This window comes from Brienomyrus brachyistius, chromosome 4 (genome assembly GCF_023856365.1).
Source record: "Brienomyrus brachyistius isolate T26 chromosome 4, BBRACH_0.4, whole genome shotgun sequence".
Lineage (NCBI taxonomy): Eukaryota > Metazoa > Chordata > Actinopteri > Osteoglossiformes > Mormyridae > Brienomyrus > Brienomyrus brachyistius.
Genome location: NC_064536.1, coordinates 23,586,687 through 23,611,441, shown reverse-complemented (window position 1 = coordinate 23,611,441; position 24,755 = coordinate 23,586,687). Strand labels below are relative to the sequence as shown.

At 44.0% G+C, this 24,755-nt stretch overlaps 1 protein-coding gene and 1 long non-coding RNA gene across 6 annotated transcripts in view; one reads left to right on the top strand and one right to left on the bottom strand.

The window, feature by feature from the left end:
* The window catches only part of LOC125739935 (uncharacterized), a 148,532-nt gene that overhangs the window by 1,319 nt on the left and 122,458 nt on the right, over window positions 1-24,755 (bottom strand). For all 5 annotated transcript variants that reach the window (XR_007397389.1, XR_007397391.1, XR_007397390.1 and 2 more), the window contains one exon: window positions 14,713-14,739. This is a non-coding gene — a long non-coding RNA (uncharacterized LOC125739935). The remainder of the gene's footprint in view (window positions 1-14,712; window positions 14,740-24,755) is intronic.
* Window positions 1-24,755, top strand: part of LOC125739927 (polymeric immunoglobulin receptor-like) — a 148,541-nt gene that overhangs the window by 50,190 nt on the left and 73,596 nt on the right. Inside the window, exons 6-7 of the mRNA XM_049010494.1 lie at window positions 14,065-14,391; window positions 14,510-14,739. Coding sequence (XP_048866451.1) covers window positions 14,065-14,391; window positions 14,510-14,739 — 557 coding nt within the window. The remainder of the gene's footprint in view (window positions 1-14,064; window positions 14,392-14,509; window positions 14,740-24,755) is intronic.

The following is a 24,755-nucleotide window of genomic DNA, read 5'->3' as shown; positions in this document are numbered from 1 at the left end:
ATCATCTAACAGGAGCCAGGGGGCAGGGCGGGCAGGACCCGGCCCCGGTGTTCCCTCCCTTTCCAGGAGACTGAGGGGGGGGATTTGCCCTGCTGTGGTGGCGGAGAAGTCACTCAGTCCTATTCAAGCTCCTCCTTGTTGTTGTGTTTCCTTCACTTTGATCTCTCTGCTCTGTCCTAGACCCTGTTTCTTGCCTTTGTCCTTTTGCTGCTGGTACTGATCCTCTCGTTTTGTCCTCTTTTCAGCCTGTGGTGACTCCCTGTTGTACTGTCTCCTCTAAGTCCTTCACTGCTGCACTGAATCCTCCCCTGACTGTCAGTTGTCGCTTTTCTCCCTCTTCCACCCTTGAATTGCCCCTTTTTGCTCCCCTTCTGCCAAAGTTTCATTCTTCTAGGCCATCCAGTGTCTGTCAGCTGCTTCCGGAGTCCCAGAAGCTAACCAAGCCCTGAAGGCCTCCTTCCTCTGCCTCACAGCTCCCTTTAAAGCTCGTGTCCAGCAGTGGGTTTAGGGATTGCCGCAGCAACAGACACCAACACCATATGGCCACAGCTCCGCACAGCTGCCTTAGCAATGGAGTCCCGGAACACGGCCCATTCAGGCTCAATGTACCCTGGCTCCCTCTGGATGCAACAGAAGTTTTGCTGGAGGTGTGAGTTAAAGATCTCCCAGACAAGGCCGTCCACCATACGCTCCCAGCACGTCCGCATTATGTGGTTGGGTCTACCAGGTCTATATAGCATCCCCCCCGCCATTGGAATCAACTCAACACCAGGTGGCGATTAGGTCACAGCTCAGCTCTTCCCTTTACCTGAACTACGCTTATGAACACCCTTACGTTCAATCACAGTGTTCATCGTTGACAAATTCTGATTAGTACAGAAGTCCAATAACAGAGCACCGCTCAATTTCAGATGGGGGCCATTCTGCCCAGTCATACCCCTCCATGTTTTACTGTCACTACCCACAAGAATGTTATAGTCCCCCAGCAGAACAGTGGAGTAGAGGGTGATATGGGAGTGCATTTTCATTCGTATACCATCCCGCTCCCACATAAAAATGAATCCCATGAAAAATAAATACATTTTTTAAATCCAATGTTTATGTTACCTGAACTTAAACCCAAACATGACATGTCTAATGTTGTATTTTACATGTGAAAAATTATTTTTATAGTGCCATGAAAAGTCCTATAGTTACACTCAATCAGTTGACAAATAACGTTGTATGACAACAGTAAGGAACAATGTTAAGGAACGAGAGGCCAGGACAATATAAATTGAATAACATTTTTTAAATTTGCAATTTGTCATTTATACCCTTTCCCTCAATACAAAAAGCACAGCTCTGGGCTTGTGCACAGTATGTAAAAATAAAGAATAAAGTTTGTAATTCTGATAATTATTATTATAACTCATTCTTTGAAAAGTCATGCTTTTCTGTTTTAAGCAAAAACTATGGGGACTGGGGCCGGGGTTTGTAGCAAAGAATGTAGCCTCAAGGTACTGTACCTGTCTTGCCCCGATCGTCTGCTCCTTCCGTGTGCCATGCCTCCTCCTTAACCCCGTGTGGATTCCACATGTTCACCAGCTGTTTCCTGTTGCCGTCCTTAGTCCAATGTATTTAGTCTGTGTTTCAGTTTGTTTCCCCAGTCCGGTCATTGTATTGTCCGTCTGCGTTTGCTTTGCTTTTCGTTTAAACCCCGTGTTTCCCCGACTTCTGCCGTCCTGCAATTCTGTCTGTGTTCCGGGCGTCTTAGTGCACGACATTACCCCTGACAAGTACAAGTATCCAGTTTTAAAACTTTGAAATCATTGACATGAAACTGACAATAAAACAAACATCATCCGTCAAAGCACTTGCTAACACTTATTAGTCAGTATGTTGCTGTGGAGGAACACACATTTTCTGAATTTTAGCTGGTGCACCTCTCCTCAGTTAGTCTCCCAGTAAAGCTAAAACACCTCTGTGATGGGGCACTTCTTAGGAATTGCCAGCAATCTACTGGCAACTGGAACTAGTTCACCTCTCATCTCCTGCTAGAAGATAGAGAACATACTGAGAGCTTGAAACTGTTAAGTTAAAATGAACACAAACATAGCCTTTGCCATTAATTTTCTACATCCATCCATCCATTTTCCAAACCGCTTATCCTACTGGGTCGCGGGGGGTCCGGAGCCTATCCCGGAAGCAATGGGCACGAGGCAGGCAACAACCCAGGATGGGGGGCCAGCCCATCACAGGGCACACTCACACACCATTCACACACACATGCACTCCTACAGGCTATTTTGCAAGTCCAATCAGCCTCAGCATGTTTTTGGACTGTGGGGGAAAACCGGAGTACCCGGAGGGAACCCCATGATGACATGGGGAGAACATGCAAACTCCACACACATGTGACCCAGGCGGAGACTTGAACCTGGGACCCAGAGGTGTGAGGCAACAGTGCTAACCACTGCACCACCATGCCGCCCCCTAATTTTCCACAACAGTCAATAATTTCAAGTTAAGTTATTGTTATATGTTGATTATATGTTGATTTATTTATTTGCATTATATTTTAGAATTACATAAGCAGATAGACAGGCATGACAGCACTGTAAAATGTTTACCCTGCTCTTTTGAAGGGTGTGACTAGGGTATTTGCATCTCGCAAGAAGTTGATGATCCTATTATGCCCTGGGGTCTCCTCATCCAAGTGGTCAAAAGCGTATTTTAAAGCCAAGTTAATGTTATGCCCTGCTCAGGAAAGTCTGACATAGTACTTAAATACTGCCACCACATTTGAGCCATCATCAGGTTCTCAGTCCTCACTCAGGAATTCCTATGTCAGGTAAAAAATGTGCAAAGACAAAAGATTTCCAATCAAAACAAAATAACTGTAAAACGTAATAAAGATTAACTTTATTTAGGTTTAACATGAAGTACTCCATCTAGCACGATACAAAAACCCAAAAGAAACATTAGTACTGTAGTACAAGACCAATAAATATAAGAAAGACAGATACATGTGTACTTCACACATGCACAGAACAGGTGTGTGTGTGTGTGTGTGTGTGTGTGTGTGTGTGTGTGTGTGTGTGTGTGTGAGAGAGAGAGAGAGAGAGAGAGAGAGAGAGAGAGAGAGAGAAGAGAGAAAGTGATACCTGATGGATTGATTCTGTACTCCTTTGGATGCTCTCATGAATTTTGACACCAGTGGCCAGGACCCAGTTCATCATTTTCCAGCCAAGAATGTAATATACTGTAATTGTGATGTAATATGTGTTTGTCTGCTCTTCTGTCAAAATGTCTGTGGTTACACCAAAGTCTGTGCACTAAATGGATTGAATAGCATGTTATTTTTGCCATCAAGGTATCTAACATGTAAAACAAATGATCATATCTGTCACGCCCACATCGCAGAGACAGCTGACACCACCAAATCACCACTTAACAGACGGTACTTAAATCTCGCACTGGCAACACTTCCCTGTGTTTGTCGTCCATGTCCTCGGATTGATCTACTGGCTTCTTGACCTTCAGCTTCCTCTCTCCCGACCCCGACTTTAGACTGCGTTTTGGCTTTTGGTGAAATGATCGGACAGCTATCGGCAATGACTTGGACCTGGCTCTGTCATGACCTGCTTGTCCAGTCCTCCTGTGTGCTACGCCCCCTTCTTTTTTGTAATTTCTAAATAAATCCCTGTTTACCTGAATTCACTACGCCTCTGCTGCTTTCCCGGGCACAATACATGACAGAATGACCAGAACAAGGAAGAAGACGCCTCCCCTCAGTGAGGCGGAATATATCGACCTCGTGGATGAGGTAACGTACTGGCTGCGTCAGCCCGAGGTTCAAGAGGACCCTGCGGCTAGAATCCTCGCTCAATGGTCAAGGGACATTTTGGAGGGGATGTCCCTATCTGAAGACTCGCACCTCGCGGAGGAGGTGCGTGGAAACTTATGGCGGCTGACAAGCGGAGTTGCAGAGTCGATGATGTAGGTCCACATGAACTGTGGGATGCCACATGCCTCACCATCATGCCTGCCCGAGCTGTCTAATTCCCCCGCAGCTTCTGCCCGTAAGAAGCAGAGAAACTATAGGCGGTGTGTCTGCGTCTCTCTCTCCAGTGTTTCCTCTGCTGTGTGTTTGGAGGAACCCCTTACGATCCTAAAACCAGAGGTGTTCACGTCGGAAGCTGCTTCCACTGACCTGGAGGGCTTTCCTGCGGCTTCGCTGCTGGCACCATGCCGGATGCCATCCTGCGGGTCCTGGGTTTCCTTAACGGGGGAATGCCTGATGCAGAGACACAAACCCCGACTCCAGTCCCCGTAGTTTCTGCGCCGGCAGTCGTTGCACAATCCCCTGCGGTGCTGGCTCTGCCCCCAGCTGTTCCTGTGCCTGTTGCTGCGTCACCTGCGCCTGAAGCCTGCCTGCATGTTGTGTCTGCTCCGCCCCCCATGGTTCCTGATCCCCTGGACCCTGCCCTTGTCCCTTTGGAGCTCCCGGACTATCGGACCGACACTCCTCCATCTCTTGGGGGGAAGGAGCTTGAGTGGGACCCTTCGGGGATATCCCTGGTTACTGCCCCAGTGGGTTGCCCCTGGTGGGTTGCCCCAACCATTACCCCAGCGTGGCAGATCCCATCCTGGATCTCGACTCGCTGTGTCCAGAAGGGGGAGAGGACACTTATTTAGGGGTTGAGTCCCGCTGGCCCTGCCCCCTGGTTCACCTTCGGTCCCCCTGGCTTTGGCTCTGCGGTTGCCTGCGGGTCCTCTGGCACCTGCTTGACGGTCGCCTGTGGTGCTTCCTGCCGCGTCTCTTCGGCCACCTTCGGTCCTGCCTCCAGCGTCTTGGTGGTCACCTGCGGTGCTCCCTGCTTCGGCTCGGTTCTCTGTTCCCATTTTTGGTGTCCCAGTGTCTTTCTGCATTCCCTCTGGTTTGTCTGTCCTGGTTGTTGTCTTGGTCCCTGTTCTGCGTGTCTGTGCTGTTTCCTGTGGTTCGTTGATGTTTTTGCTTTAGTTTCCCCAGGTCCTGTCCTGTGCTGTCCCTGGTTCTGTTCCCTCCGGTGCCTTTGGCGCACCCAGTGTGCACACCCTTGGGGGGGGGGGGGTTCTGTCATGACCTGCTCATCCAGTCCTCCTGTGTGCCATGCCCCCTTCTTACCTCATGTGGAATCCTGGTGTTCTCAGCTGTTTCTAGTCATTGTTAATTGGTTTAGTGCTTCTATGTCCGTCTTACCCCTGTCCGGTTATTGATGTTCGTGCTTGCGTTTTGTCTTGTGGTTTTTGTAATCTCTAAATAAATCCCCGTTTACCCGAATTCACTATGCCTGTGCTGCTTTCCCATATGCAATCCATGACAGGCTCTTGACTACCCCTTGTGTAATCCCCAATAGACTTGGTTGCCTGGATCCCCATGTTCGCGTCTTAGTTGGCAGGACAATATCAGAATAACAGAACGTTAAAAAAGTGAAAATATTCAGGAGCTAAGGCCCTGTTTTGTGCAAGAAGTGGATGTAGTCTACTACTGATTAATACTTAATTTCCCAACATATTGGTGGAGACAAATTATTTGAGTTTTCTTACATTAGTCAATACCTATTCTGTTCTGAGTTATTCCTACAGTATACAGTAGAACCTTGGAACTTGAATGTCTCTTAAATAGAATCAACTCAGACGTCGAACAGGTCTGTCGAATTTTACTAAAACCTGTATGGGTCAAGATGCATTTAACCCGATCGGGTCATTGAGAAAAATCTAGCTGCAACTCGACTGAAAACGTGGAATATGATGAAACAAGAGACCAGCTAAAACTTGTACAGATCGAGACATGTCTGCCCTTCCAAACAATAACCCCTCCATCCCTCTTCCTCTCCACCTGCCCCTTCCAGTATGCCTCTAGCTCACCTCAAAACAGGTAAAGTGCTTAAAAATTGGGATTTATTTCATGTTCATTGCTTTTGTCACGTCTGGTACATAGAGGCAGGAGAAACGAGCCCTGAATGTGAACAAGACAGAGTTTATTGCAGGGTATCACACTCCAAGACAATGTAACGTTAATGACAGACCTGGGGAAACAGACTTTAACGCAGACTAAATACAGGGCATGACATCAGAACAAATGCAAGACAGCTCCGGCTGGCCAAATCCAGCGCCACAGAGTCTTGCTGGACCTCGGGCTGGTTCAACCAGAAAATCACCTCCTGGAGCAAACCGAGACGTCGTTCTTCGGCTATTGCAGGGTTTCACACTCCAAGACAACGTAATGTTAATGACAGACCTGGGGAAACAGACTTGAACGCAGACTAAATACAGGACATGACATCAGAACAAACGTAAGACAGCTGATACGATGGGAATTCACACGCGGGTAATGAGGTGGGCGTGGCACACATGAGGACTGGACGCGCAGGTCATGACAGCTTTAGTATGTGTGCTATTCCATGTCTGTGTTACTTTTATGTATATTGATTGTTAATGCTTTTCATTATTAGGTAGGTAGATAAGTTTAAATTGGCACTGATCATGGGGTCTGGAATGCATTAAATTCATTTACATTATTTCCTAAGGGTAAATTCAACTTGGAACTCGACCAAATCGCAATTCAATCAACCTTCTAGTATGAATTAAGTTAATGTTCCAAGGTACCACTGTAATTGGCCCAACATTCTTAAAAGTTGAGAAACGACTAGAGTGAAGCCTGTTCCTAGTCTATTCCATGTACTTCATTAGACCAGCATAACAACATGTAGCCTAGAGATCCTGAAAGCTGGCATACCTGTTTGAGCTGTTTAGTTTAGGGCTGCCGCAATGAGTCGATGTAGTCAATGACATCAACACTAAAATTAGGTGTATATCAATATTTAAAATTGATGCATCATTTTTTAATTTATTATTTGAATAAAATTGCCTTTGTGATTTCTAAAATATTTATTCAATTACCAGTAGAATGGAGAGCTCTAATATCATTTGTCCTTGTAGCTGCTAAATACACTTAATATTAAAGCCACAGTCTGCCTGCTACATTAGAATCTCCATTGAATAAGTGTTTGTGAAAATGTTTAGGCTGAAATATGGGTTTATTTTACATGGATTGACGGTGCCAGTGTGTGTGTTTATGCACGTTGGACTTGTTGGGACCAGTGTCGTTATCGTAACCTAAAACTGAAATGAAAATGGAAATGAAATTATGCATTCTACCAGCAGGGCATACAGGGCAAGATAAAAAAAACAACTACTCTGCCAATTAATATACTGTAAATAAAATGATTTTATTCTTATTAGAACTGCTAGAACTGCAAATATATAAATTACAGCGAAAACTGCACATAGTGATCACGGCTATACTGATCAACCACTCATATGGATCAAAATCTTTGGACAGAATCATTACTTAATTCCTGTACAAGTGCCATTTAAATAATTTGCTTTTAGTAATCAAGCAGAGCGCTTTCAGTGTTCTTTTTGGGTTTTTTTTATACATGACAACACATGGAGAAAAGTCAAACAATGGTCATTCTAAAACTATACTTTGATAGCCCTACTTTGCCCTGCAGTAAGCCGTCTGCTTCCGGCTAGCTACCTGAGGCTAATACTGCAAGCGTAGAAAACATGACATGAAAAAGAAAGTCATTTTCTCTCAAAGTAAAATATTGACTCATTGAAGTGCATGATAAACCGCAAAAAACAAGCTAACAAGATGCAGCAGCAAAACTACAATAAGGTGTTTTTATGTACAATACTATAATGTATTATAACATATTTGAATTATAAACAGTTCAGTCATTTAATTTGTACAATACTGCAATTTAAAAAGCATTTGAAATAGCTGTACTGTATTTTTAAAGTCAATAAAAATCAGTAAATAGTGGCACTGTCCATCTCATTAAGTTACCCGCATGCAATAAATATACAAATGTGAATTAGATGATATCTGACAAAGAAAAAAAATTGCTTATACTGATCAGTTTTACTCAGACAGACGTGATCACTATAAGCAGTTTCCACTGCTTATAGTATATATTATGATTCACAGTCCAGGTGCTCCCGTTTTGGATAGTATACCCATCCCTTCCCAATCATGTGAAAAAATTACTTCCATCCCACAGGAATTCCAAGCGAATTGCGTGACCCACGGGATTCCCGAAATGTTGTTAAATTCTACACAATTGTGTCCCCAGGATCCCATTCAAGGTCTCCTACAAGGCTGGATACTCTGATTTGGTGTTTGATGCATAAACACAGACAAGAGTCAGAGACTCTCTAATTCAAAGGAAAGTGACCCTGTCGTTCACTGAAGTAAACTCCAACTTACTGGCACTGACTTCGAGGGGCTCTGAATATGCCCAAACCTGCCCAGCACCTTCTACCATGGGCAGCACCAGAGTGAAATGGAGTCGAGCCCGTCTCTAGGAGTTTGGTCTCAGAGGCCACGTTGAGATGAGTCTGACTATATCTGGTCCATATTTCACTGCGTCCAGGTCATGCTCCCTTCCCACCAGAGAGGATACATTCTATGTGCCTAAAGCCAGATTTGGTAGCCAGGCATCAGTCTGCCAATTCCCCTGCCTTCAACTGCCATCTGATCTACTGTACATCACACCCGACCCCCAATCCCCCCCCCCCCCCAGGTGGTGGGCACACAGGAGGACTAATGTAATTAGTTCAGGCTATACCTGGCTGGGCCTTGCACTTGCCTATGAGCACTCCCCCCCTCCCTGTCTCCCCACTCCGGGTGGGGTCACACTTTTCATGGGGGTTTTCTGAATTTATTTCCTGCATTTAGCAGCTTCGCTATCCCTAGTGTGTTCCTTTTCTCCTTGGGCCACGTGGCTGAATGGGCTGAGAGTGTATGTAAGTGTGCTTCATTTCTGTCATGGGTTCAGTTTAGAGTTTTGGAAGCCCCTTTGTTAATCTTGTATTTGTATATAACTGCATCGGTTCTATGGTTTTACTTTTATTCTTAGTTTGTGTCACCTTTGTTCCCAGGATCTCCTGTGTAGCCCTAATCCTTAGTGTTCGGTTGATTGTTACTACCTACACCTGGTCCTCGTCTAGCCATCATTACTTATGTATACTTCTGCCTTCCCTTGGCCTGTTCCTTTCTAAGACATTGGCGGTTTAGGGGATTTGTTTGCGCTGTAGGTGTTGCACGTGTGATGTTCACCAGGCCTTATTCATATGAACACATACCCCCCTGCCTCCGGTCTTACCTCCCACTATTTTAGTCCCTCGAGTGCTTTAACAGCACAAGATTAATCATTTTGTGAGAGTTTGAGCATTTCTCTCCCTGTGTTATTTACTCTGCCTTATTGGTTCTCCAATACCAGCTTGTCTTCTACTTGCCTGTTTGCCCTCTCGCCTGACCCTTGCCTCTTCTACTGACCTCGGTTCTGCCTGATAGTTTGGATACTGTGGTTATGCCCTGGATTGTTGACATTGTTTTTACCTGCTGCATTTAAAGGCCCAGCTCCACTTCTGAGTCCCTTTACCACACCCACATCACACTGACACCCAAGTAACATGAATGGAAGTACATTAAGTTTGATTTAAAGTAAGATGACTTTCACTGCTTACAAAAATTGTGTTTTATTTAATGCTGTTTGGTTATACACTTCATTAATATAGTTGCACAATATAGTTGTCCTTTGCATGAAATAAAAAACGATATTTAACAGCTCACTATTAACAATTATAATATATTTCATATATTTAATTTGCCTATAGTTAATGCTGATATGGCTCCCAGCTTTTGCAGCATTGTGATTTGACAGGAGGCTTATTGTCATACAGACTGATCATGATTAACCTGAGCTTCCTGATTATTTGCACCAGGGGGCGAGCTCTGCATATCACTCGGAACTCAGCCACTGACCTTGTCTACTTAATCTGCACCATTGTAGCTACGATGAGAACATGGAGCTACTGCAGTAAGTAGCTGAATCATTTTATCTTTTATCTCAGACTAAATCCTGATGATGAAAGCAACCATGTTGAGACTGGAATATATGTCATATTCAATCTTGCTGTTTAAAGTGTAGTTTTAATGAGGCCATGTGTCAGGAATAAAAATAAATGAGGTGAAGATAGAGGCCCTACAGTGTTTATACATGAAACAAGGAAAAAAATCAAACAATACTGGCAGAAGAAACCAAATTAATCTTATTAAGATGTCAGTGAAACTAAGCTCACTTTTTCACCACACTGTGAGTAAGGGATCATCCACACACCCTGTAGTAACTGGCCATGGTTTGGGTCACATTACGCACTGTCTGTTCCCCATTAACAGTTATCCAGTGTGAGGTCAGGAGGAACCTGGAGCAGAGGGCAGGGGATGGACAGGGACCCAGAGACACACACAGACACAGCAGGGAATGTGGAGAGAGCAGCTTAGCTAAGCTGCATGTCCTTGGGGGGAAAGAGAGAGAGAAAATACAAATGATACACAGGCAGACAGGAAGTGAGGTAACGGTGCTCACTGTGTCACAGCGCCCCCTGCTGCTCTTCCAGATAAATGTGTCTTTTTCAGGGAGAAAAGTACAGCGGGGCCAGAAGATGTAATTAGGCCAAGTTTGCAATGGAGAGAAGGAGGAAGTGACACGAGCAAAATATTCCTCTTTGATGCCTTCTGTTGTTCTGATGGTTATAATTTCTTTTTTATCTGTTTAAAAAAATCTTGTCACTACTGGATGGTGACGGTCAACACATTAGGTAAAAGAGAGGGCTGCCTAGGACACCAACTTTTGAGGGGAAAAACCACTAGCACCACTCCTCCCCCTCCCCCTCATGCCCCACCCAGCATAAGGAGCATGTATGACACTGGCCAAGACACAGTAACATGCAGTGTAAAGTTTGAGGCTCGTCTAGGGCTTCCAACCGGCACAGCTGTAGGATACTGTATATTGGTCACTGCAGAATTTTTTTAATCTTTAAAATAAAGATTCACACTAAGCATGTGATGGAAAATGTGCAGCATGTTTTACTTGCAAACAGATGTATTGATGTACGTGTCACTCAAGGCCAGGTGTGAAGATTGACACTTTATCACTGCTGGCTTTGGCAGTTTATTCCCCCCTTTGAAGCTGGTGACCCACACTTACCAACACGGCTCTCTGTACAGTTTAGCAGAAGTGAAATGCAGGCAGGTGGCCGACAGCCGAACAGAGGGGCGTATGCAGGCTTTGCTGAAAGTGGAACAGACTATTTGTAAGCTGTATGTCCTTTTGTCTCCTCTTTGCCACAGTCACGTGACTCCACACTCAAAAATAAACATCTCAAATTTTTTGGGCATCAGGGCATATTAATAAGTCTATTCCTACGACAATGAAGATGAAGAACATCATATTCAACCCTCTACTGGGGCAAAGCTCACCTCAGGAATGTGGTTTCTAGCAGCAATATCACAACTGACTTTTATACCTTAAAATATTTAGTAGTCTTATATAAAAGTTATTAACTAGCATCTAACACTGGTGTCTTGTATACAGGAGCAGAGATAACAGCAAACATGTCTGTCACTTCTCTACACAGCCTTGATGACGACTCATATGAAAGATGCAGAAACTGCTGAGAAACTGAAAATAGTTGCAACTGATTCGGGGTGTTTGTGGTTAATACTCTGTGTGTGCGTGGACTTGTGCATGTGTTTGTGTGTGTGTGTGTCTGGCTGGGTGTGTGTGTGTGTCTGTGTGTGTGTGTGTGTGTGTGTCAGTGTGTGTGTGTGTGTGTGTGTGTGATGTCGTTCCTTCCCTCTCTGCCAGCCCCCCTCTTTAATGCACTGACACATTCAGAATGAGGACAGACAGTCAGTTTATTACAGAGGGATAGAAACAGATACAGCTAAAGGCCACAATCGACACCCAGACATGGCTCCTCTCCTCTTCCTCCTCTTCATTGTTTTTATAGTGATACCAGGTAAAGCTTGAAATTTTGTTCACTTCCTAGACTGATCAAAAAAGAAGATAAAAGCAAGTATTTTCTTGTTAATCTTGCACTTTGATGAGCAACTTAGGTATTCGTTTCGTATTGATATATTATTATTCTCTGTTGTAGCTTTATCTTTGAAAGTAACATAACGGCATATTATCCTGAGCAAATGAAGCTTTCAGCCACTGACCATAACTGAGTAAACTACAGACAAAGCTGTTATCAGAGTGAAAAATACCCCGTATTTGATGGTTCTGCTCAAATTCCTAAAACTAGTGCATAAATCAACATGTCCATTACGATTACAAACAAAAAATGACCAAAAATGTCTGATATTACTAGGTCTGGCCAGGGTGGGCCACATTTACCATTTACTAGATTATCTTACCGAAATGGCTTATTTAGGACCCCTCTATCTTATTTGTGTATTTTCACTCACTGCTCATATGTCATACTGTCCTCTACTGTCTTCTGGCACTCATTCTTTTTCGCTCGCTTTTTTCCTAAATAGAATTGAATAAGTAACCTGTACTACAGGACAGCTGGACCATGTATACAGATCAGCAGTTTACTGTTAAGTGCTGTTTCTAAGCTTGTAAATTGATATTCTGAGGGATTGATGCTTCCCTGCAGCGTTCCTCATGTCACTAAAACTCATATTCAACACGACTCCGTTATTGTCATGCTCTGCATTCTGGTCCTCTTGTTCGCTCCCAAATAATGAGCCACACCTGTCGATCGTTTATCTTGCCTCTCGTTTCAGCCATTGTGTGGATCACTACAGCTGCCCCTCATCTGCTCCCTTCTTAGTCCAGTATAAGAGTGCCTCCCACTCCTGTGCTTCCCAGTCTGCTCATTGATGTTGCCCTAGTGTGCTCCAGTATGTTCCCTGATTGCTAGTTGTGCTTTCTGTTTGACCCCACATGTTCTTCTTTTGTATTCCCTGTTCCAGTTTCCTTTAAGAAACCCCTTATTTGTTTGTCCTCATGCCTGCACCTGCCTCCATTGTTGGATTGTGACAATTATCACTGATAGTGTATTATGTGTATTATACTATAATGTTCGTCGCGGGGTTTCCTCCGGGTACTCTAGTTTCCCCCCACAGTCCAAAAACATGCTGAGGCTCATTGGAGTTGCTAAATTGCCCGTAGGAGTGCATGTGTGAGTGAATGGTGTGTTAGTGTGCCCTGCGATGGGCTGGCCCCCCATCCTGGGTTGTTCCCTGCCTCCCGCGACCCAGTAGGATAAGCGGATTGGAAGATGGATGGATGATTTTAGTTCCTGATCTTGTGTTTTTTCAGTAGAGCATGTTTCTGAGGGGGCTTCATTTTTCTGAGTGGAGGATATGGAGAGAAAAGAGGACAAAATCTGTGATGCCCTTGCATATTCACTATCTCTACCACCAGTGACATTATGGCCAGTGTGTAGTTTGACGGAATGATGTTTGTGGAAGGAAATTATTTTTGTGGCATTTTCAGACTTTTTAAATGCAAGGCCAAAAATTCCTGAGAAAAACCTCCCTCCTCCATTTAAAAAGCTGAAGCACAGTATTTTATTTGCACATGATGCTAATATCCCCCACTGTGTCAGTACAGCCTTTTTTCGGAGATCTACTTTCATATAACTTTGGTGAAACAGTTTGCTGAATACTCCGCATCAATAATCAATGTCATTTCAAATGCTCACACCTTTATTCCTTGGGGGAGTGGCGCCCTCTAGAGGGTTTGTCTGGGAGTAATAGGAATTACAGTGTCTCACTGTTTCCTATGAAGACATCTCTCCAGTGCTGCTCCGGAGCTGCCCTGTGAGCGCTGACCAGCCGGCGGACAGGCAGGCAGGGGCCCTGAAGCTTATTAGTTTTAGGATGAATGACTTTATTACAAAATAACAGAAAAGACAATGTACATTGGTGGGTGGCGTTTGAGGAGGGGGGGCATTATATGCATATGACCCCCATGACACTGACCCTGTGCCAGTGGCTGTGAAGACATCAATGGTGTCACTTTTACACTGTGAGCGACTGTTTCAAAGAGAATAATTTGAGGAGCTACGGAGTCATACTGGTCGATTTTACAGGTTGTGGTCGGGGGGGTCTTCTGTGGTAGACAAAGATCAACCAGTTGGAAAACGCTGATTTACATGATGTCCCTGCAGGTGGTGACAGTGTGTGGACGTTCAGATATTTAACTGCACAGAGTGGAGAATCTCTCACCATCCCATGTTTCTATCATCAGAAATATAAAGACCATGTTAAGTACTGGTGTAGAGGGTCTAACTGGAATTACTGCTCCACATTGGCACGTTTTGACTCCAATCAGCCAGCAGGGAAAGTGTCACTCAGTGATGACCCCGCCCACCTGGTCTTTAATGTGACCATGAGGAACCTGGAGACAAGAGACTCTGACATCTACTGGTGTGCTGTAGAGATTGGTGGACTTGGTGAGATGGACGACTCTCAGTCTCTGTCAATAGACGTTAAAGGTAAGATATTTTTTAACAAATTTCACAAATTTTCTTGCCAGTATCAGTGGGTTGGAATGTACAGTATTTGATTACTAAAATAAGCAAACAGTACTCCATTTCTCTCCTGTTCACACAGATGCTCAGAGTGTGAGGACTGTGAGCTGGGTATCTGCAGAGAGAGGAGGATCTGTCACCATCCCATGTTACTATGATCAGAAGTATAAACACCATGTGAAGTACTGGTGTAGAGGGTCTAACTGGAATTCCTGCTCCACATTGGCACGTTCTGACTCCAGTCAGCCAGCAGGGAAAGTGTCACTCAGTGATGACCCCGCCCACCTGGTCTTTAATGTGACCATGAGCAACCTGCAGGAAACGGACTCTGATACTTACTGGTGTGCTGTGGAGATTCACAGGGCAGCAGATGATTGTGTCTATCTACAGCTGATTGTGATTGAAGGTGAATTATTATATTAGCCTGCAGGTCACAGGACTGCAGATTAAATTAACTTACATATTTAAATAGACACATCCTGTTATTGATCATTATATTACATTCTATGGACAGACTGCCTACGACATGGTTATGGTTATATAGTTAAATTCTCACTGGTGACATCCAAGGTTCTTATGACCTATTATATTTTTTTGCATTGTAACTCATTGTAGATGCATTTTTAAACATATATATCATGAAATTGTGTAACTTTAAGTTATTAAAAATGCTTTGACTGCTGTTTTGACTTGGTCTTCCACAGCAATGGGAGTTTTGCCCAAACAGGGAGAGCTGACTACAGCTGTACAGCAGACAGGAAGTTTTCCTTCAGCTACACAACAGAGAGACTGTTTAACTTCAGCAACAAAACACCCAAGAGAATGGGCTGTGACCACATGTCCCTCTGGTGCCTTGACTTACACCACTAATGAGGATTCAACCACCACACAGTCACCAAGGTAAACTGCCAAACGCATTTCTTTCTCTGTAAAATAGTTTTAAAAGCGTGCATTAAATATTCAAACCAGGATAAATATAAACCTGTCATGGATCCTGCATGAAACCCTGCATGGCTTAAACCTTCACTTTCCTTCTCTTCTCCTTCTCCAGTCAGATGCTCCTTCTGCTGATGCTGGTGCTGCTTCTGTTGCTGGTGGCCACTGTCATGGTTATCTGGATTCTGCGAAGAAGAACCAGTGAGTGAAATATCATTAACATAATTAAAGCAGTTATCCAGAATTTGAAGCACATTATTTATCAATGTTATTTTCTTTCTGATTAATAATTACGCTGGTATTCAGTGATTTTGGTGCCAACGATGTCTGAATGGTTTTATATTAAGTTCATGGTGCTGATTAAGAATATGACTTCGGTTTTGCCAGATAATTAACTATTAAATATCTCAGAAACTAATTAATAAACGCAACACGTTTGAAAAGCATTCAGAATTGCAAGAATATTTTTATTATAGTTACAATTAGTAAGTAAACAGTCTAACATCATACAAAAAAGAAATTAAAAATATCTAACAGTGACAGGAAAAAGTTACGTATGATTTGATTAAATAATATAATATGAAAGTTATTAATTGTTATTAATGTCAATGCTTCAAAAAAAAGTACTGTGGCTGGTTGAAAAAGACAACTAATGTCTACGAAGCGCGATGCAACCTTACAAAAAATGCAACCCAAAAAAGTCATCAAACTGACAACAATGGGCTCTAAAGCCATCGACTCACATATCAAGGGAGAGAAGCACAAGTGTTTTGTCAAAATTTGGACAACTGTCCCCATTGCCAGTCCTGCAAGTATAACCTCTACAGATAGCCCTACACACGCTTTGGCAGTGTCTCCAGATCCCACGACAAGCAATGCCTTCAGTACATTCTCCTCAACCGACACACTGAAAGCAGAAATGCTATGGGTTTAGCAAACGGTTAGCCGACATCTTCTTTTGCATTTGTGAAGCCCCAATGGATCCCCTTCTTCTGGCCAAACTACATTTTTTTATGGCCCTACCATGAGCATTTCAACCATTTCTGACTAAATACCAGACAGATGTTCCCATGATACCCTTCCTTTGGAAGGACTTGGCAGATTTGATGTGGGTAAATATTCACCACCACAGTAACAACAACAATAAATGAACATGCAAACACGCACATGTGAACTTAACTTTAATTTTATTTTCATACTCTCCTTCAATGCTTCATCATTCATTTCCTTAGCTAAGACACTGTTAAAGAGTCATAAGACAGACCAGAAGCTATTGCATTTGCTATTACACACAAGTCGCATTGGTGGAATCATTATTTTCATGGATGTCCATTATCTCAAAAACTAGAACCAATTCAGCAAAAATGAGATTTTTTAATTCAGCACCCTCAAATTATCCATTAAAAAAACCTTGGCAATTATTTTATTTATTTTTTTTGTAGACCTGCGTTATATTAATTATACAGTATAACACTTTTAGTGCTCAAAGCTTGTATTGATCAACACAGATATGAATGAAGCTCAGCTTTACCATCATGTCTCTGCAGAAACGCTGATCAGTAACAGAAACAGACCCAGCCACCCTGTGAGTGTTCATTTCTGCATCTGCTCTGTGTGTTTGTTCTAGCGATGTCCCATTGTAACTCTCACATTAGTTTGGGAATTTTACAAAATGTGGACACACTCTATGGAGTGTTACGCACCGCTGCAGGCTCACCTCCGCCCACAAGACTTGTCGTCGGCAGCACGCCCTCCATTCGATTTTTGCTCCGCCTCCCTATTCAGACCCCGCCCATGACTCGCCGCAAAAACCGTGCATCACTTCCATCCGCCCGAGGTGAAAAGTCACCTCGCGAGCTCTGCTCATTGCCTTTGGCGTTATTGGTTTGCTTTATTTGATTTGATTTTATTGGTTTCTGATTCATTGCTTTGCCCCTGTCTGCACCTTTACCTTGGTTTGCTAGCATTTTGGTTTCGATCTCTCGCCCGGTTTTTCGTTTACGTTTTCGCGCGTCCCTCGGATTCTGACGCTTTGCTCTGTGTATGTTCTGTGTGTATGTTAGCTGCCGGGGGAGTGGTTGCAAGTTTAGTTGTCTCTCTATTTTGTCTGTGTCATTCAGTCTCTGTGTCTTTTTCAGCTTTGTTTGGTGGATTAACTGTGTTGGGGAAAGTCTTTTACCTCAGCCACGCAAGGTAAGCTCGCCCCTTGGAGCGAGCAACCGCTTCCTTAGCTCATGCCGGTGCTAGCCTGCCGGACGATGCTTCGAATCCTCGCACTCAGTCTCTGACAGTTCCACCCCGGTCCCCTGAGAGGGAGAATATTGGATTTGATGTGAGTCGCCATATTGGACTCATGCCCATATTTAGAGAAAATGAAGTAGATGCGGGGGCGGCAGGATCCAGGAGAAACAATGCAGATTCCATCCTGGTCATGGAACACTGAACCAGCTCATTACACTCAGAAGGATAATGGAGGGCTCATGGGAGTTTGCTCAACTGATCTACATGCATTTTGTGGAGCACCCAGGATGCAGATCAGTACCTACAAGTCTGTGGTCATGGATCTGAACCAGAAAAGGGTGAATTGCCCCCACTAGCTTGGGGATGAGCTAAAGCCTCAAGCTGAGGAGTTTAAGTATCTCAGGGTCTTGTTCATGAGTGAGGGAAACATCAATAAGTTATTTTGTGGTGAAGAGCAAGCTGAGTCAAACTGTGAAGCTATCAATTTACAGGTCAATCGACATTCTTACCCTAACCTACTGATGAGAGCTTTAGAAAGTGCCCAAAAGAATGAGATCATGATAAAAAATATGCAAAAATGAGTTTCCTTAGCAGGGTGTCTGGGCTTCGCTTTAGAGATTAGGTGAGGAGCTCAGACATTCAGGAGCGACTCGAAGTAGAGCTGCTGTTCCACCACCCTGAGGTAGATCAGGCATCTGTCTGGGATGCCTCCTGGATCCTTTTCTGGGGAGATGCTTTGGCCATGTTCAACTGGGAGGAGTACCTGAGGCAGACCTAGGACATGCTGGGAAGATTATGCCTTTTGGCTGGTCTGGGAACATCTCAGTGTGACGCCAATGGAGCTGGAGGAGGTGACTGGGGAAAGAGAGGTCTGGCCATTTGGAAGTGCTGATGCCACAATCTTGACCTGGATAAATGGTGGAGAATGAATGGAAAAATGAAATACCAGCTCTGTGACAGGGACAGATGTACTGCTATTAAGTGGAGTTCATAAAGTCACCTGTGAGACCCCCTTTCAGAGACCATGATCTCTCATCATAAGTGTGTCTTCCCCCCTCAGAATGTGCCCCCGTTTGATGTGACTTATGCTGCTGTGGTGCCAAAGAAGAATCTGATCTCTTAAAGTCCTTTAAGTCTGCGTGCTGCCTGCAATGTCCTCAGAAAAGGGGAAGTGTATCTGAAGGTGACGCCATTTGTGGTTGTGTTCTTCCCCATCTGATAAGTCAGATAACACCCCCCCCCCCCCCCCAAGGCAGCCTGCGTGCTTCTTAAAATGTGTCATTTTATCAGACTTTTTTTTTCTTAGGAATCGATTGAGTTGTTTTTTGTCTTGGTATGAGGAAAATTAATATTTCTTTCAGTTACTAAACTACAGTAAATTGCATGTTATTTGCTAATGCTTCCTGCTATTAAAACTGAGAATACACAAAGCATTGTGGGTACTGAGAAAGGAGAGTATCTCTGGCTTTCAGTCTGACCAATACAGTAAACCTGAAAGCAAGGAGCGGGAAAAATGAATGAAGCCATCTCACTTTTTAGCTGCCCCCACATCTGACTGAAAGTTTTGCTTTTTGGAAGTTTCTGTTTTTGCATTTTATTTCTGTTTTAAAACAGCTGAATCCATGGATTTGCGAATAATGAGGCCCGACTAATCATTTGAGTCTCATCACTGAGTACCGTATTTTTCGGACCATAAGGCGCACCGGATCATTAGGCGCACTATAAATAGCTGTGTCAATTTTCATAAACAATGCGCACCGGATTGTAAGGCGTATCAACTAAGTGAGACAAAGTGGCCAGATAAGTCAAACATTACTCAATTTATTTATTATAAAGTCAATAATTTCAATAACTCTCAACATTTTTCAGTTGTAATTCATGAAATATGAAATTAACTGAATAATTTCAAAAACTCAAAATTTTTCAGCTGTAACTCGTGAAATACAAAACAATATACATACTTGTCAGTTCATTCCTCTTCCGCAAATCCTTCAAAATCTTCACCATCAGTGTCTGAGTTGCGCGATTGCGGCGTCAAGCACATTATATTGATTTGCATATCACTCGTTACTGCTGTTGCCTTGAGTCGAATAGTGACTGTAGAGACGCTTCTACCGGCTGCTCTCTGTTGAATGATCCACTGTTCAATGTTGTCCTCCAACTTTGGCCATCTTGCTTTGTTTCCACGGAAACCTTTTTTAGTCTTCTTTACTTGCCGCAGGTCGTCTGCTTGCTTCCTCCACTTACGTACCATTGATTCGTTAATATTAAATTCTCTCGCAGCGGCTCTATTTCCATGTTGATCTGCGTGACTGATGGCCTTAAGCTTGAATTCCGCTTCGTAAGCATGTCTCTTCACAGGAGCCATTTTGGGGTCATTAAATACACACGACAATGTTACGGTAATTATTATGTCAAAACATAATGTGTATTACTCCGCGAGGCGGCAAAATCCCATGGGCAAAATACTCAGCGGCGCAGCTAGGTCTGTAAACACAGCTGGAAGTGATACACAAAGATTTTTGAGAAACATATAGGCTTTTAAATGCGCCTTATGGTCCGAAAAATACGGTATATTAGTCAGTTAGGCTTGGTGAGACTCGCCATGACAACAGGACTAGTGGGACAATGTCGTCCTTCCTGTGACCAAATGCCTGTTTGTTTTTTTTCTGTGCTTTCTTTCCTCTTAAGGCCGATGCAGAAGATGATATTATTCTTGAAACCAGTCATGTAAAATCGTCATGGAATTACATGAATGTTTGATCGTGTGTTGTTAATTATGAGATATATATATGAATAATTGACTTTCCAGTGTTCCTCCTGTTATGTTGTCTGTGCTATATTATGCTACCTAAAGTTATTTTTGTATGTTGAATATTGAGTGTGTTTTCAATGGGTATCGCTGGAAATGTTGCCCGCTGATGATCTCGGCTCCCTGTGTCAATATCCTGCTGCTGGGCTTGGTGCCGAGTCTCGTAGCCCTAAGAGTTCAACTCACAGGATTTGTGATGGGTTCTTATATTGTCGCGTTTCCCTCACTTTGATCTCTCTGCTCTGTCCTAGACCATAATTCTCAAACTGTCCTTTTGCTGCTGGTACTGATCCTCTCATTTTGTCCTCTTTTCAGCTTGTAGTGACTCCCTGTTACTGACTCTTCTAAATCCACTGCATTGAATCCTCTTCAGTGACTGTCAGTTGTTGCTTTTTTCCTCTTCCTCTCCTCCTTAATCTCCAGTTCAGCTCAAACTCCCATCCACCCTTAAATGTCCCTCTGGGTTTCCCTGCTCTCCAGCTCTCACTCCAGGGCCTTGAGTTTCCACCAACCAGAGAGGCTGCAGTGCCTTCATTGTTTGCAAACTGCTTCTTTGAGTGGAGCAGTGTCACTGACGGATCTAATTCACACTGTGAAATGTGATTTTGTGCTGTTGATCTGATGAATTCTCAGTAGCCATTGCTGATATTCTGCTCTTTGCGAGTCTGCTATACTACTTTTTAGTTGTTTGGGGTCTGCTGGCTGCTAAAAAAAGTTAAGGCCTTGCCTTCCTCCTTTGACCCCCCCCCATAAATAAGATGCTTCCACCCACAGGTTTCAGTCAGTGGGGGTGTATCACTGTGTTGTTTGTGATAAACCACAGAGAGCGTATTGTGCAGAATGTTGACCACGGTGGCCATTTCTGAAATCCTGCAGTCAAAGGGCCAGGTACATTACTAAGCTTAGCTTCACACTAAAACTTTGTCTCTCTTAGGTCATTTTGATCCCCTGTTCATATGTGCATGTCTTGCACCTGTAATGTTCTCTGTGGTAGTAGAGAGACAGAATGTGAAATTGATTAATATCAGTGATGTCAGAGCGGAAGAGAGAGACCAGGAAGAGAGAGCCAGTCTGCAGAGGGCTGGGATCTCTAACATGCTCAGTCATGGCTCCTCTACTGTATAGACTTCATTATGACATGACTGCATCCACAATAATCACACATGCGACATACAATGACGTGCCGGGCTGCAGTCTATTTAAATAGAGCACCTACTGAGCAGGGCTGCGTGTTACAGTGCGCATGTGCTGCACCTCTTATTCTCTGTAGCAGAAGAGGAAGTACATGGATATCAGTGGTGTGAGAGAGAGAGCGAGCAGGAAGATAATGTTACTGAGTGCCCCCCTACTAAATTATTAACAGAGTGTATACGATTTGGAAAACCGTATATACAAAAGAAATTATTCCACAGTACACGTGCAACTGTGCATCAACAGAGAGCAAAAGGGGTTTTTTAAAGTCCGGATGAGCCAGTAGAACTTGATTATCCAGTGCCTCCTTCAAGTGCCCTAATGCCTCTCTACATTCCATAACCCAATCTGACGGAGTGAGTTCACGAGCTTCCACAGTTCTCTTCACACCCTTACCCCTGCGCGGCCTCTTCTGACCTGTGGTCAGCTGGAATAGCGGTTTTGCTATAGTGGAACAATGCTCAATAAAATGCTGATAATACACTACCATGCCTAGAAAAGATCTTATCTTAGTCCTTGAAGGGGTGACTCCATCTGACTCCATCAAATCTTGTTCATTTACATTTAAGATGGCCTCTACTTTCGTCGGATCTGTAGCCACACCCTCCACACTGATGATGTGCCCTAAAAATTTCACTGACTGTCTCAAAAACTGACATTTGAATGGAGAAAGTTTTAAATTATGCTGCTTGAGACGCTGAAACACCATTTCAAGTCTCTGCAAGCTTTCCTCCTGTCTTACCAAAGACCAACAAATCGTCCAAATAACAGAGGAGACTCATGAAATTCTGATTGCCAAACACTGTTAACATAATCCTCATAAAGGTTGCTGGACTGTTACGCAGTCCCTGTGGTAGACGATTGTACTCATGAAGACCCAAGGGGGACAAAAAAGCTGTATACTTTTTGGCCTCCTCATGTAAGGGAATGTTGTAATACCCCGAAGTCAAATCCATAATGCTAAAATATGCATTGCCCCCTAGTGCAGCGAGGACATCTGCCTGGTGCGGCACTGGATGAGCGTCCTTTACTGTGCGAGCATTCAGCCATTTAAAATCGGTACAGATGCGTAAATCGCCGTTCTTTTTCCACACCAACACTAGGGGTGACGCATACTCACTGCCCGACTTGCGTATTATCTCCTTCTCCTCTATATCATCTAGTGTTGCTTTCAATTTCTGATAATGAGCCAGGGAAATTCGACGACAGGGGAGACGAAAATGTTTGTCATCAGTCAGGCGTATTCTGTGACAAAATCCATTTGCCTCTCCACAGTCCGAGCTATGTCTGGAAAACACACTGTCGTATTTCTCAATTAAATCAACAAGCTTGTCCTTCCAGAAAGGAGTCACCTGGCAGTTGGCAACATCTATGTTCTGCAAACCCAAACTCATCAACCTGCACTCCCTAGAAGTTCCAGACCCATTTATGGAGCTTGTTGCTGACAGACTATTGTCTGCCCTGTGAGAAATCAGTTTTCCAATGTTCTGGGAAATCTCTTGCTCCTTAAGCATATCAAAATCCTCCAACGCGATACACGGGTAGACATCAGCTACCTTAGTATTTCGACGGAGCGTGATTTCTGAGGGATTCGGGTTTATAAGTTTTACTGGGAGCCATCCGTCTTCCCAAAGTGGCGAAACCACTCTACCTACCAGTACGTTACGATGCACACAACGGGCTGTACCAGGCTCAACAACAACCGTACTGTCACGCGAAGTGCAGGACGGGCTGGATTGAAGATCGCTCAGGGAGCGCGAGCGATCCAAAATAGACAGGCAAGCAGGAATCGGGGTAAACGAGGGTTTAATCGGGCTTCGGGGAGCCGGGAACATTAGACGCAGACTAACATCAATGACAGACCAGGCAAACAGGTAAGACCAGGACTTAAATAAGACAGGACTAAGCAAAGTAAATGGACAAAGCTGGAGACGATCAGGGAAGCACACGTGGGTAATCAGGGGGCGTGGCACACACGAGGAGCGGACGGAGCGGGCGTCACACGTACTCCCTGCAGATAGTTAGGTTCCTGGTGGCAATCGGGCCCAAACCAGATGTTCACTCAACGGTTTAAGTGTGACTGCCCTCTTCAGCTTAACTGTACCCACTTTGTCTGGCATGGTTTCCCCTCTCCATCTCTCTAAATTGGATAATACCTGCAGAAAATGGCTGTTCATTCTGACACATCACATCAGGTTTGTTCAAAACACTCCAATAGCGGTCATTGGTTTTAAGCTGTCTGATTAACGGTTTTAAGACATTGGTACCAATAACGAATTGATCTACCTGGCCTTACACCACTAGGACAGGAACCTCAAAAATAAACCCAAACAACTCAATTTTTAGGGTACACTCACCCACCGGATTAGTCTGTTTACCTCCACATCCAACCAATACCACTTCCTATGAGCTCGAATGATCATCACAGAACACTCCTGCCTTCTTCAGCTGGGGAATCACATCTGCACACAGAGTGGTAGCCATTGATCCGCTGTCTAACATACCCTGCAGCTTAACTTTATTCTGCACCAGTACCGGCACGTAAAACAGGCTTTCACTCTGACCCACTTTTAAGGAGTTCTGAAATACCACTGTTTTGCCCACGGGAGCTATATTACACCAATGTGAATAAACATACTCAATATCATCAGAGGATAAATCAACTTGCCCCCGCATTGTCCTCCTTCAACTGGAGTCACTTCAGTTTCCCTGAAACTGTTCTTTCTGCATGTAGTCAGGTTTTACTCTGTGCAGCTTGGAACTGCAATTGCTACTAACATGTTCAGGAGAGAAACAGAGCTTATGCATTCTGCAGTGAATGTTGGTCGTGTGTTCCGAGCTGTCACAAACTCGGCATTTGTTGGAGCGCTTAGGTGAAAATCTAGGGGGTGCATCACAGACTGAGAGTGATTCATGAGAGTTTTCTCCAACAGGGCCAAAACCCTATCAAGTGTAGAGTCCCCTGATTGTTTTTGCTTACAATCACTACCAGATACGACCACATCAGACCGTACATCTGTACTTACACAAGGGTCAGGTTCCACTGCGACTGCCACTGCATGTTGTTTCAACCGATTCCCTCTCGCTTTGGATGAATTTTTGAGGGAGTGCAAACACTCCTGCACCTCACTGGCTGTCCAAAAATGAA